Source organism: Rattus norvegicus, chromosome 1, assembly GCF_036323735.1.
Source record: "Rattus norvegicus strain BN/NHsdMcwi chromosome 1, GRCr8, whole genome shotgun sequence".
NCBI classification, from domain to species: Eukaryota; Metazoa; Chordata; class Mammalia; order Rodentia; family Muridae; genus Rattus; species Rattus norvegicus.
Genome location: NC_086019.1, coordinates 49,732,408 through 49,745,581, shown reverse-complemented (window position 1 = coordinate 49,745,581; position 13,174 = coordinate 49,732,408). Strand labels below are relative to the sequence as shown.

At 46.3% G+C, this 13,174-nt stretch overlaps 1 protein-coding gene across 6 annotated transcripts in view; it reads right to left on the bottom strand.

Annotated features, from left to right (window-relative positions):
- The window catches only part of Fndc1 (fibronectin type III domain containing 1), an 82,408-nt gene that overhangs the window by 23,682 nt on the left and 45,552 nt on the right, over nucleotides 1-13,174 (bottom strand). For 5 of the 6 annotated variants that reach the window (NM_001412560.1, XM_063288404.1, XM_063288412.1 and 2 more), the window contains 5 exons: nucleotides 12,178-12,366; nucleotides 8,069-10,480; nucleotides 6,446-6,546; nucleotides 3,041-3,152; nucleotides 1,683-2,129 (listed from right to left, as the gene is read on the bottom strand). In NM_001412560.1, coding sequence (NP_001399489.1) covers nucleotides 1,683-2,129; nucleotides 3,041-3,152; nucleotides 6,446-6,546; nucleotides 8,069-10,480; nucleotides 12,178-12,366 — 3,261 coding nt within the window. The remainder of the gene's footprint in view (nucleotides 1-1,682; nucleotides 2,130-3,040; nucleotides 3,153-6,445; nucleotides 6,547-8,068; nucleotides 10,481-12,177; nucleotides 12,367-13,174) is intronic. The other variant, XM_063288408.1, reaches the window with a different exon arrangement.

Genomic DNA, 13,174 nt, shown 5'->3' with positions numbered 1-13,174 from the left:
GTGTTTGTTTGTTCTTGATTTCAAAATGCTGCCGAGAGGTACATTAGCCTTTGGTGGACCAAGGAGCCAGAAGAGGGGACGCAAGTGAAATGAACGCTCTGCTTTGTGGTTGGCAAGAAAAGCATGGACACAGATGCTGAGAAAATCTATTGGGTTTCAAGCCAAGTCAAAGTCTGTAGTAGGAAAACCATCAAGGAACAGCCATGCTGTGGGGCCTTTAAGATTCTGACCAAGCGGAGTGCAAAACAGCAGAGATAGAAATCAAACCCTGGGCAGTCATCCTTTTGTTACAACCAATTATTACGAAGTTATCTGCTGTAGTTACATCTCTACTTCCAGAAACAAACGTATCAGTGCATGCAGAAGGAAGAAGTCGCTTAAATACTATTAGAAAGTCAAAGATAAATCCAGGGACCAAAAGGCTAGGTGGCCAGAGATCCATCCCTGGAACCCACATGGTAGAAAATTGACTCTCACAGGTTGCCTTCCAAGCCCCCCATGCATGCTCTTGTATGTGCATACAGAACATCCCTTCCCCCAGTAAACAAACAAACAAACAAATGTGAAAACAAAAAGAAAAAGCATTCAGATTTGTACTCACTGAGTGGTCATTATAAGTTTTCTCTGGACAATGACTTTCTCCCTTGGTTTGCACTTCTTTGCTCTCTGCTGTGGACCTCTAAGATGTCAGGATTCCTCATTAATTTTCCAACTTTTCATTCAAACAATGCCTCAGAAGTAGATTCTCATTCTGAACGTGGTGTTAACATTAGATTCATCAGGGTTCATCACATGCAGTGATTCTCTGCAAGAGTTCTAGGCTTGCAAATGCATCCTGAGAGAAAGGGTCTTCAGTCTGTGTTAGACTAAGAGACACGGACACTACAGCCTATGTGAGACCAGCTTTAGTCTGTCTCCTGTGTGTCAGAGGCAAAGCTTCGTCCATAGAAGTCTGAACTGAAGCCTGAGATGAGAGGATGATGATGCGCTGTTCTACCATGACCTGGACCGTTGGTGGGAAGGCAGGCAGATGTCAGGAGTGATCGGAGAGTGCATCGAACATGGTAAAGCAGGAGACGTGGTCTGTTTTTATCCAATGGAAACTCCATGCTCTCAAGAGAAGCCTCACCACTTGACACTGGCTTTCTTCAAAAGGAAAGCTGATCTGCCAAACACACTGATGGCTTTCCTGGAGCTCACAGGGAGACTTGAGCCATCAAGTCAGAAACCTATCCAACCTGTTAATCACACTCTCAGAACTGACCTACCAATATTTCTCCCCCAACTCGCTCTCTCTCCCTCTCTCTCTAGCTCTCTTTCTCACACATGTACATACACACACACACACACACACACACACACACACACACACACACACACACCAATAAGACACAGTAGAGTCCCTTGGGAAACGTAACCTGAACCTGAACTGAGAATGAACTGTTTCAGTTGTTAGATAAACAAAAGACACCCTGAATGTTTTAACTTACCTGTGTGTACAGGTATAACTCACACCCTATTTCCTATTGAGTGAGTCTGACAGCTTTGATTCCAGATGCCTCAGCTTGGCTGCCATTCTGCCCTAGACGGTACTCACCCTTTCCTGGCGGGCTCTGAGACCCACCTCTATCCTGGGGTATATTAGGTAAGTAAGTTGCCTACATTAGAACAAAGCTGGTTACCTTCCTCGGGGTAGCACTCTGGGATCCCATTTGAGCCCATTATGAGGTTGCCAGCTTCATCCCGGTGTTCCAGGGTCCCAGGAGGACAGGTAGGAGAGGGGGTGGTAGGTTCCGGAGTGGTGGTAGTGGTAGTTGTCCTGCGAGTAGCTCGGGTTGTGGTTGTGGGACGCCTGGTGGTGGTGGTCCGGCGGGTGGTGGTGGTCCGGCGGGTGGTGGTGGTTGTGGGCGGCAGGGTTGTGGTGGGCGGCACAGTGGTGGTCGTTGTGCTTGGCGGCATGGTTGTGGTAGGAACTTGGGTGGTTGTTCTGACCACTTCCAAGCCCACTAAGGGCTTCCCTCCAAGACTCAAGATGGGTTTATCCTGGGCACTGGCCACAGGTTTGCCATGTCTTCCCTGCCCAAACAGGGGGAGGCCATCGGGACTCACCATAGGGGTTCCTCCAAGATCTGAAATAAAACCAAGCGAGAGCTATGTGACCAGGAGAAGCAATCCAGGGGACAGGAAGCACGATGAGGACGTGTCTTCTCAGAGCTTATGTATGCTTTAACCAGAAAATAGCAGAGGAGTAACGGTGAATGTGTGTGTCTGAGGTGGTAGTGTCAGCTGCTATCCAGGACAGATGGGCTTAGGACATCAGCCATCATCCCCCTTTATAGATCCATATAAACTCTTAGGTCAGAATGTGCCATTACCAGGGGAAACTGTGTCTGTTAAGAGAAGTGGTTCTTTGCTCTTTATTTCTACTCCTAAGGGAGAAAGCATGTTAGGTTGGGCCAGGGATAGCAAACATTTCTCACAAAAGGCCAGAGAGTAAGCATTTTAAGCTCTGTGGGCCAGATGGAGCTGTTCAACTCAGCCTTTGTAAGCAAAACATACAATACACAATGCATAAGCAATACGTAATGGATGGGCTACCTTAATAAATGCTCCTGTGTTCCAATGATGCCTCTGTGCATGGATGCCGACATGTGAATGTCATATAAATTTACCCATGTCAAAGACACATTCTTCTTCTGCAGTGGGGGTGAAGAATCATTTTTAAGTTGTGAGAACTATTCTGGGCCCACAGGCTTCCAAAACCAGGCTGCACAGTTAGTCTGTGGACCGTAGTTTTCTGACCTGAGCTCTAAATGGCCAAGTTCAAAGACAAACTAGATTACACATTTCTAGAAGGGGATTCTGAAGATGATGAGAACCATGAGGTGGATGCTATATTCTGGTCCCTTTGAGAGACCCTCTTCCCACATGGCTGACAGGGCCAGGGCCACTGGTAACCATCAGAAAGGAGGGGCGTGTGAAGACCAAAGCTGTTTCACAGCTCATGCAGCTGTCGTTCCTCGGAACCGGTCTCACTCACCCACGATGGTGCGACCGTCTCCCCCGAGTCTCACCCGGAGAGGATTGCCGTGGGAGTCTTGGAGGTACCGCCCTTCTGCATTCAACACCAAGCCACGATCCAGGTCTACAACCTAAACCAAGACAGCACAGATGCAAGGATGTGCGGGGATCCCCCAAAATGTTCACATCTCTAACAGTGTGTACAGATGTGTGAGCATCCATGGGAAGAAGCTAGGACGTGGGAGGGAAACACTCCAGTCACTAGGGTTTGCAAGGCCTGAAAATTAAACCCAATAGCACCTGGCATTGTTCTGCTTGCCCTGTATCACATCGCTTACCTATATAATACATAAACTGTTTGCTCATCAAATATGCAAAAAATATTCAAAGTATTTTTTTTACCGTTAAGTATATCATATCTAATGCCAAAAACAGGAACCAACCCAAGGATCCATCAACTGATAGAAGAGCTTAAATAACGGCCCGTCAGCCACCAGTGGAGGAAGATAGGAATCTCGTGTATATTGATCTAAATTGATGCATACCCAGGTAACAGGACTGATTACTTTGAAAATAACACATTTTGTACATAAGCTTGAAAATATCAAAGGCAAGTGTTCCGAAAAGATATCCACTAAGTTGTCACCAACGGGTCACTCCTGAGAACCAGTTTGGAATAAAGGACATTTGTTTCTTGTCCTTGTATTTCTGAAATACCTTAATGACTGACAGATATCACCAGTTGCTTAAAATTATGAAATGTTTTCCTTGTGCTATTTATGTTAAAAATAAATTTTGATTTTTGAATTATTTTTTAACTTATAGAAATAGTGTAAAAATATAGAATGCATGGAGAAACATCCTATTCTCTAAAATAATAAAACTTGAAAATTCATTCTTTTCCCTATGAGAAGGAGCTCATGTCTTCCCTGACAGCCCCTTAAGTGTGGTCCTGGACTAGCAGCCCCTTAAGTGTGGTCCTGGACTAGCAGTCCCCTAAGTGTGGTCCTGGACTAGCAACCCCTTAAGTGTGGTCCTGGACTAATAGCCCCCTAAGTGTGTTCCTGGACTAGTAGCCCCCTAAGTGTGGTCCTGGACTAGCAACCCCCTAAGTGTGGTCCTGGACTAGCAGCCCTCTAAGTGTGGTCCTAGACTAGCAGTCCTCATCCATTAGTGACTTTTCAGATACACATTGGCCTGACAGGCTCCTGGTGATCACACACTGAGGAACATCTGAAACCCCATCTCTACATAACCACAATACAAAAGAAGTCCTGAGTTAACAGCAAACGTAAGATACTTATTGTAGAGCCTACTTTCAAAATCAGCTCCAATCACCTTTCAGCATTTTGGCTAGGAAACGTAGTTGTCAAGGCCTTTACTTTTCCTTTTTTTTTTTTTTTTTTTTTTTTGGTTCTTTTTTTCGGAGCTGGGGACCGAACCCAGGGCCTTGCGCTTCCTAGGTAAGCGCTCTACCACTGAGCTAAATCCCCAGCCCCTACTTTTCTTTTTTTAATTAATTAATTACTATTTTTACATCCCAATTGCTGCCCTTGCCCCCCACCACATCCCTCTCTCCCCTTCTCCTCTGAGAGGGTGGGGCCCCCTGTGTGTCCCCAGGCCCTGGCACATCAAGTCTCTGCAGGGTTAGTTCTGCGCTCTACCACTGAGGCCAGACAAGGAAGCCTTTTCAATTCAGAATGATTGATAAAGTAATTCTGTTTTGATTTGCACTGATCCCATCTTTAGATGTTATATGACAAAAAAATTCAGAGACTCTCAGTATATATATATTTTTAAACCTTTTCATTGTAAATAGACATCTTGACTGGTAATTCTACAATGAGATTTTTTTTAAATTCTTTCAAAGAATATTTTCAAGCCTTGAATATTGTTTTCCATTTTCTTACCCTGTCAACCCACAAAATTCCCCTAAACATTTATCTCTGCCCCAGGCAGGAACTTAACTTATTCTTTCTCTAAACAAAAAGTACCGTGGCACATTTTCAGTTTTAGTCAGACAGCGGTCAGATTCAAAAGATTATCTGACAAAATGATCTATTTGATTTAGAACTTTTTGGTTTGGTTTTACTATTTCTTTTACAAATGATTTGAAACAATTAACAGAAAATACATAGAGTAGACAGAAGCTCTTATGCAGTGTGTAGAAGCATCACATGTCAATTAAAAGCTGATTGGCCAATGAGCTGAGGGAGGGAATAGAAGGTGGGGCATCCAGCAGAGAGAGAGTCAAGAAAGAGATGTTTATTCCAGGCTCTGAGGAGGTTCATGAAGCTGAGGGCATATGGAAGACGCGGAATAGAATAAATGGGTTATATAAGTCACAAGCTAGTCAGAGAATGAGCCAAAGCATTTATTCATAAATAATTAGGTCCCAGAGTAGTTAATCTGTGAACAAAGAAGCCAGGTAGAAAAGCTGGTGAGTACAACATACAATATATAATTATACACTAAGGTAAAAATAAAAATTAAATACAGAAATTAAAAATTAAATAAGAAAAGCTGTTCTTTTCCAGGTAACTGCTGTGGTCAGGGCAAACACTTATCTTATTTTCCTGACAATCAAGACAAATAGAAAACCTCACTGTGAGGTTTCCCAAGCCCAAGCCTCATGGATCAGCTTCAAGGAACAAGTTAGTTACTCGGGAGAACCAAAGACTGTCTAGACATTGAAAGTAATTATATTCAAGTATCCTTTACACAGGTGGTTAAAACTAAAGATGAAGAAAAGAGAAAGTTTCTATTGTGGAGTGGCCATCACGCTTGCTGAACACGAGAAAGCCTCAGTTTACTAAGTAGAAACATGTGCCCTTTCCTCTTTCTTAAGCTATTAAATTCTTAAATGGACAGAATGAGGCACACCTATGATCCAGTGCCTGAGAGGCTGTGAATCAGGAGGATCTTGCATTTGAGGCCAGCTGGGATATACTAAGAATTTATCAATAAGGTGGGAGGGGAGGGGAGAGGAGGATAAAGGAGAGGGGAGGGGAGGGGAGAGGGGAGAAGAGGAGATGGGAAGGGAGGGGAGGGGAGAAAGGGGGGAGAGGAGAAGGAAGACAGGAGAAGGGAGGGGAGAGGAGAAGGGAGGGGAGAGGAGAAGGGAGGGGAGAGGAGAAGGGAGGGGAGAGGAGAAGGGAGGGGAGAGGAGAAGGGAGGGGAGAGGAGAAGAGAGGGGAGAAGAGAATGGGGAGGGGAGAGGAGAATGGGGAGGGAAAGGAGGAGAGGGGAGAGGAGGGGAGGGGAGGGGAAAGGAGGGGAGAGGAGAGGAGGGGAGGGGAGAGGAGGGGAGGGGAGAGGAGGGGAGGGGAGGGGAGTAGCAGACTGCTTGATTTTTGGCACACAGTATCCATGGTTTTTCTCTTCCCACCAGGAACACAAGAGTGTGTAAGGAATATTACCCTACCCACTTTGTTCCTTGAGGACCATTAATAATTCTCTGTCCGTTTGGTTTTCCAATACTACCAGGAGGTATGTTCTCTTCTGCATTTGGTCTTCCATTATAACCTACACAGCAGGGAAAAGGGAAGAAAAAAATAAGTTCTTGGTAAATTATACCTTCCTGGACTATTGACTTCATCACAATGTAAGTGCAAACACTCCATTTCCAACAAATACAAAACAGAGTTTCAACCAATAGCATCTGTAAGATAATAAGCTTATAATGTGGCGTCTACACGACAGAATGGTTACAGGATAGTCACGTGACAGTCTGACAGCGCTGAGGTATGGAGATCCGAATGATGGAGATGAACTCTGATGTTTAAAGTCCATCGAGCAGGACAGCTATGTCCTGCTGACTCCTGTCCCTGCTCTCAGTGGCTGAGTAACCACGTGGTGTTCTCCCAGCATGCACGGGTCCACAGTGCAGCTTGAGACGTGTTTACTGAGTTGTTCCCTGTGGGCGCTTCTAGGGGACAGTTGACCTTTGTTCTCATCGGGCCAGCCTCACTTCAAGAGGAAGTTTTGGGGCTTCTGGCAACACTGCTGGTCAGGCTTAGCTCACTGCTTCCCTTATAGAGCAAGCACATACTGGGTTCTACTACATGCAAGGGATTGGTGAACCCAACATATATTAATGTGGTGTCACTTAAAACAGTCTTAGTGGAAAAACTATCCCAACAGGAGACAAATTAAGCAAATTAACAAATGCTGCCAGGTCTGGTGATTCAGGCTGCAGTCTTAGCAACTACTTTAAGTTTGAGGGCAACTTGAGGTATATATAGTCTGGAATACAAAGTGAGGCACTGTCTTGAATGAATGAATGAATGAATGAATGAATGAATGAATGAATGAATCAGTCAATCAATCAGTCAATACCACCAGATCCTAATACATTTGTTGAAGACATTCTAAGAAACCCCAGGTACATGCAAGATAAGTGCAAGGTGCACAAACACACACATATACACACATGCACATATATGCATATGTTACTACCATTGGTTCCTTAAATATGTCCTGCCAAGTGAAACCAGTACATACGTATCCATATTACATATGGAACAAGCAGAAGACAAATTGATATATATTCACATGCATACATGCACACACATGTAATATATATGTGTATATACACATACATACATATATTCACACATACATACATATGTTATTATTATTGGTTCCTTAAGAATGTTCTGCCAAGTGAGTAACTGAAGATAGCATCAGGCTATGTCACATCTTCACAGAGGAAGGGGCAGTTTGAGGGGTGATGGGAGGGCGGGTTTCATGTTAGGAATTCAGCTGTAACTCAGACACCTCCCATTGATGTGAATGGAAGCTGGCAGCTCTGGTCTCTGGGGGTCAAATTAATCTGAAAAGCAGGGGCCACAGTGCAAGCCACGCCCCACCCAACATAAAACTGGACACGGAAGTCGGGATAGTGTCCGTGCCTGGCTATGGTGGGTGCTTAGTAACAGAATAAACTAAAATCAAGCAAGCAAAAAACACTTCCAGAAATTGTGACAAACACTAAGCCCTTGAAAAAAAAAGAAAGAAAGAAATATAAAAGGCTAGAACCAGTTACCTGGTGTAAGCACGGGTCTGGGCGGTGGAGGCTGGCGCGAGACTGGCGTCCTAAACCTCCGCTGCATCCGCTGCCGCAAGGAGAGCATCGGTGTGGTGGAGGAGTAGCTGGAAGGGGCCCGGGTGGTATACCTTGGCCAGGAGTGTGTGTTTGCGATGGGACTTGCAGTGGCGGGATTTCGAGGCTGGTGCCGGGTAGATGGGTGTGAGGCTATTGCGGGGCTGCCTGGTGGTCGCCTTCCGGGGACGGTGTTCTCTTCCTGTACAAGGAGGCCAATGGCAGCCTTGTCTTTGTCAAGGTTCCTGTCTGCGTACTTGTCCCGCGGGGAGGAGGAAGAAGGCCACTTTTTAACTGAGGTAGACAGAGAATCTTCTTTGCCTTTTAACATTCCTTCGTTTTCCTCTTCCTCCTCAGCGAAGACCGATTGCTGAGATTCGAGTGGCAGGGGCCGCTTGGAAGGTGAGACCTTCTTCACTGACGTGGCCTGGACCCCAGCCCTGCCAGGAACCTGGGCCCGTGGGTGGGTGCTGCCAGGCCGGATGGGTCTTTCAGAGGCTCCTGCCTGGCTGGGCTGAGGTCTGTTGTCACTGCTCCATGACTGGGAGCCCACCTGCCGAGGTTTGAGAATGGGTGGAGTGGTATCCTTGGCTCGAGCTGAATGAGTGGGAGTCCGGGAGTCTGGACCCTCAATTTCAGTGCTGTTGTCCTCGTAGGTGCTCTGGGCACCCTCATTCTGATTCTGGGGAGCTGAGGGGAGCACCCCACGGGAGTTTGCAGTGTGAGGGTGGTCATGCCCTGCGTGAGCGACGGACAGCTTGGGCTGGGAAAGTGACCGATCCTTGCTCTGAGAACTAGAGAGTTCTGAGCTGCGATCGGGTGTCATTCTTCTGGGAACAGTGGACCCGGGGGAGGGCTGTGATCTTGATGCTGGAGGTCTAGCAGGCGACGGCTGGCGGCTGGTGGATGCTGGGGATGTTTGAGGAGCACCTTCATCGGTGGTGCTCTGTTGAAAGCCCTGAGCCTTGGAGGACAGAGGGGATCTGCCCCCAGGAGGTACATCCGCTCCAGCAGCTTTGGAGTTTTCTGGGATGGGCTCCTTCCGGTACAAGCTGGCCCCTCTCTGGGGACCTCTTCTCAGAGTGTCTGAGCTGCCAGAGATTGGGTGCCTGGGATAGGAAGGTGTACGGTCATTGATCACAGTGGCTGGAAGAGGCTCTTCATCCTCACCATCTCCATAGACATCAGAGCCAGGCCTAGTGTGGGATGCTGGCAGCGAAGGAGACCTGGTGAGGACTTTCGAGGCTGAGGTAGACTGAGGAGACACAGAAGGCTGAAGCCTTGGTCCACGGAGCCTGGGGAATCTGTTTGGATTTCTGCTGTGAGGAGTGAAGGGTTTATTCCGTATCAAACTAAAGTGACCCAAGCCAGGCCGGGTCTGTTGGATCTGAGCAGTGGCCTCAGCCCGCCTGATGGTGTCTTCTGCAGCTCTGTCACTATCAGCGCCGCCATCCTCTTCCTCAGAGCCCTCTGTCAGGGCAGAGGGATGAGAAGAGCTGGCGGTCCGGGAAGTCGTATGGGAACTAGAGGCATGGGTATCCTGGCGGTCCTTCCAGCCCCTAGAAAGCGGGGATGTAGAAGATCCTCTATGCAGTGGGAAATGTCTCGAGGGTTGGGCACTGGAGTCTTCCTCACTGGTGGAAGAATGAGACTGCCTCGACGTAGATGATGATGCTGCCTTTGTACCTGGGTGTACCCGGCTTTTGTCTCTGAGCATGTTAGAAGCCGCATGGCGGCTAGGGGCAGAGGTTGGCCTGGACCTGCCTGGATTCTTGGGAGATGACCCGGAAGAGGCAGCTTTAGGGTCAGGGGATCCTGCTTGATCATCCTCCTTTCGGTCCACAGAATCATTGTCTGTAGAGCTGAGCTGGTGGTAGGCAGAAGAAGCTGAAGGTTCAACCCTAGGATGAGGATGGGGGTCCAGTGAGGGGCCACGCCTGTCCATCCCTTCCTTGCGGGACAGCACTGGCAGGCCAGCCCTGGCTGGAGTCCTGCCAGGAGCCAGAGCCCCATGACCAGATCTACTTGGTACCCTCAAGGGTTGCTTCTGGTTTAGGGTCTCCAACCGTGATGAACGAGGATTTTCAAGGGAATCCAGTTCCTCCTCGCCAGTGACTTCTGTGGACTGAGGATCCAGCTCACCCACTTTAGAGTGAAGCTGGGTTCTTCCGGGCGCCACACCATTAGTCTGGATTTTGTTCTTTAAGTCCGAGAGAGCATCCTTGACATTTTTGGCTGGGGGCATGTGTTGTGAGGAGGCTGCAACTTTGGGAGCAGAGGAAGAAGGTTGCTGTGGTTTCTCAGGTTTCCCATTGTCTCTCCCATTCGGCTGGACACTGGCTTCAGTAGAACTGGCTGGAACATCAAAGGTTGTAGAGCATTAAAGAATGGACATCAGATCAGATTTAAGAGTCATCACCATCCAATACCGATGTGCTCCAATTTGCTCATTATAAGTGATTGCTTCTAACTCTTTAAACATTAAATATGCAAACTCCCAATCACAATATTCTTTTTCAAAAAGTTTTATTTTACTATAACAGAGTTCTAGAACATATGTGTGGATTGAATCGGGAGATGCCACAATTTGTCATTTGAAGAAATACTGGAATGAGTGCTTAGATACAGTCAGTCCTCTGTATTCACAGAGTTTGCAGCTACAGAGCCAGCCAATCTTACCTAGAAAACGTTTGAGAGGAAAAAAAAGTCTGTACTGACCATGTATATACTCATTTTCCCCTAAATAATGGCAGGTTTAAAGAGCATCTGCCTTCCCACTGCACTGCTGTGTGAGTAAGCTAGTGGGGATTTGGGGAAATGTGTGTGCAGGGTCTCTGCCAACAGTTCTACTTCATAAAAAGAGGATCTGCAGAGTTGGTGTCCTTGGGGGTATTGGAACCAACCCCAAAATACTAAGGAATGACTCTGAGTCACTGGTTTTGTGAGTGCGAAATCCTAAGTGGGGCTCTCTTAAACTGTCTGTACATTGCCAATGTAGGGTGGCTGTTCTTAAAGTCGAGTGCCCGACACTCAAGTTAATGGAGTAATATACGGAATACGCAGGTGACTAACGCAACACCAGGCTTTAAACTCTAAAGCACAACAAAGAATCCCTGTCTCCCTGCAAACATACTTCCGCTTGCTTCCTCTCTCTGGCTTAAAGGTGGTTTTTTTTTTTTTCTCAAAGCAGATGCATTTGTATCCCCCAAATAAGGCTTAAAAATAGAGCCTCCAGTCAGCAAACTAGGATCTTAAACATATTCTGTGATTCGTTCTGTTTTGCAAGCAGAACTGATTGAGGGAAGGGACATTGTATTGGAAGGGAATTTATATAGCAACAGCAGGATCCAGAGAGAACAGCATCTTTTCCAGTGTCTTTCAACATGAAACTCTGAGCCTTCACTCTGAGCAGTCCATGGAGGCGAGAGCTGTGCATGTCTGGAATAAATGTGGAAGCAATAAAAGAAGCATGGTCCGCACACAGTCCACCCCATCTCTGGATCTTCATCAATCTGTTTGTTTCAATACTGATCAACAAACCAGACAGTTGAAAGTATTCTGAATAATGTGGAGTTCCAAAATAACAGAGGACAAAGATATTCAATGGTGGCAGCAGGGGCTAACAATTAAAATGTCAAATTAGCCTTACAAAAGTGTTTATATATTTTCCCCCTAAGCCCTGAATTAAATACTAATACCAAAGTAATCGTATAATTAATATGTCGATGATACTGTAAATAAGTATTAATAGCAATCAGGACTAATATTTTAATCTTTAAAAAGGTTGATTTCTAAGGGGTCTTACGGAATATATTTTGAAAATAACCGTGCAAACTCAGCCCTGAATAATCATCTAGTGAGCATTTCTGAACCCAGAAGCATGATTCAAAGTAACACAAAACAAATAGCAGGGATGAGGGTGGGGTGGGGGAGGAGGGAAAGCGTGAAGGGGCGGGGCGGGAAGAAGGAAAGCGTGAAGGGGCGGGGTGGGAAGAAGGAAAGCATGAAGGGGCGGGGCTGGAAGAGGGAAAGCATGAATGCTCAATGCTTACTTGTTGGTATAGCGACAATGAAGGCTTTGGAGTGTGGCCCCTGGCCTCTCCTGTTTGTGGCCCGGATTTTGAACAGATAGCGTTCCCCAGGCTGCAGACCGTCCACGAGGGCAGAAGTAGTATGTCCAGAGAAGGTGAGGGACTTTGCTCCAAACGGTTTGAGAGCCGGGGCATATGAAAGAATGTATTCTGAAATGATTTGGCAGACGGTTGGAAGGAAGAAAATGAAAACAGTTCTGAACCCAGCGGACAGAGGGATCGTGCACACAGGATGAGTTCAGACACACACTGCTGAAGCTGACACCCCAGCGATGCACACCTGGCCAACAGCTGCAGCAGAAGACCCGTGCGCGGGGCGAGCTCACACGCCTTAGAGCCCCTGGAAGTTAAGTTCCAGGCAGACAATTGCTATTTAAAGCAAATGGAGCACACGGGGTGGGAGGTTATCTTTATAAGCTGACCATGTGTGTTTACACTAGTTTTTTATTTTTTATTTTTGCACTTATTTAAAAACTTTCTATGCCGACCTTAACATTCCCTAATGTAAGAAATAAAGGGGCGCCAAAAATGCTGACTCCCAGGAACTGGATCTGAATAAACCGGTCAGATCAAGTTCCATTTACCACGCGGAGTGACTTTTAGTACATTAACTCAGAACGATGCCGTGTTTTGCATCACTCTTGTAAGAATTATAAAGTTCTTATTCGCTTTATGCTGATACGAATATTTCATAGTGTTTAAAACTGTGAAGAAAACTCACTGACAGAGCTGTGCAGTTCCTAATGCTCCCATTCTTCATTGACTTGTCTATAACCACATAATGGCCTTGACGTTTGAAAACCACAGACAGGCAATATAAGATGTTCCTTTTATTATATGTACATTCTTATATTTATATTTTAAACTTATTCTTTTTTATTAAAGTCTAAGTACATCATTTCCCCACTCTCCCTCTCCCCCTCCCTACCACTCTCAAGTGCTATCTGTATATTTATAA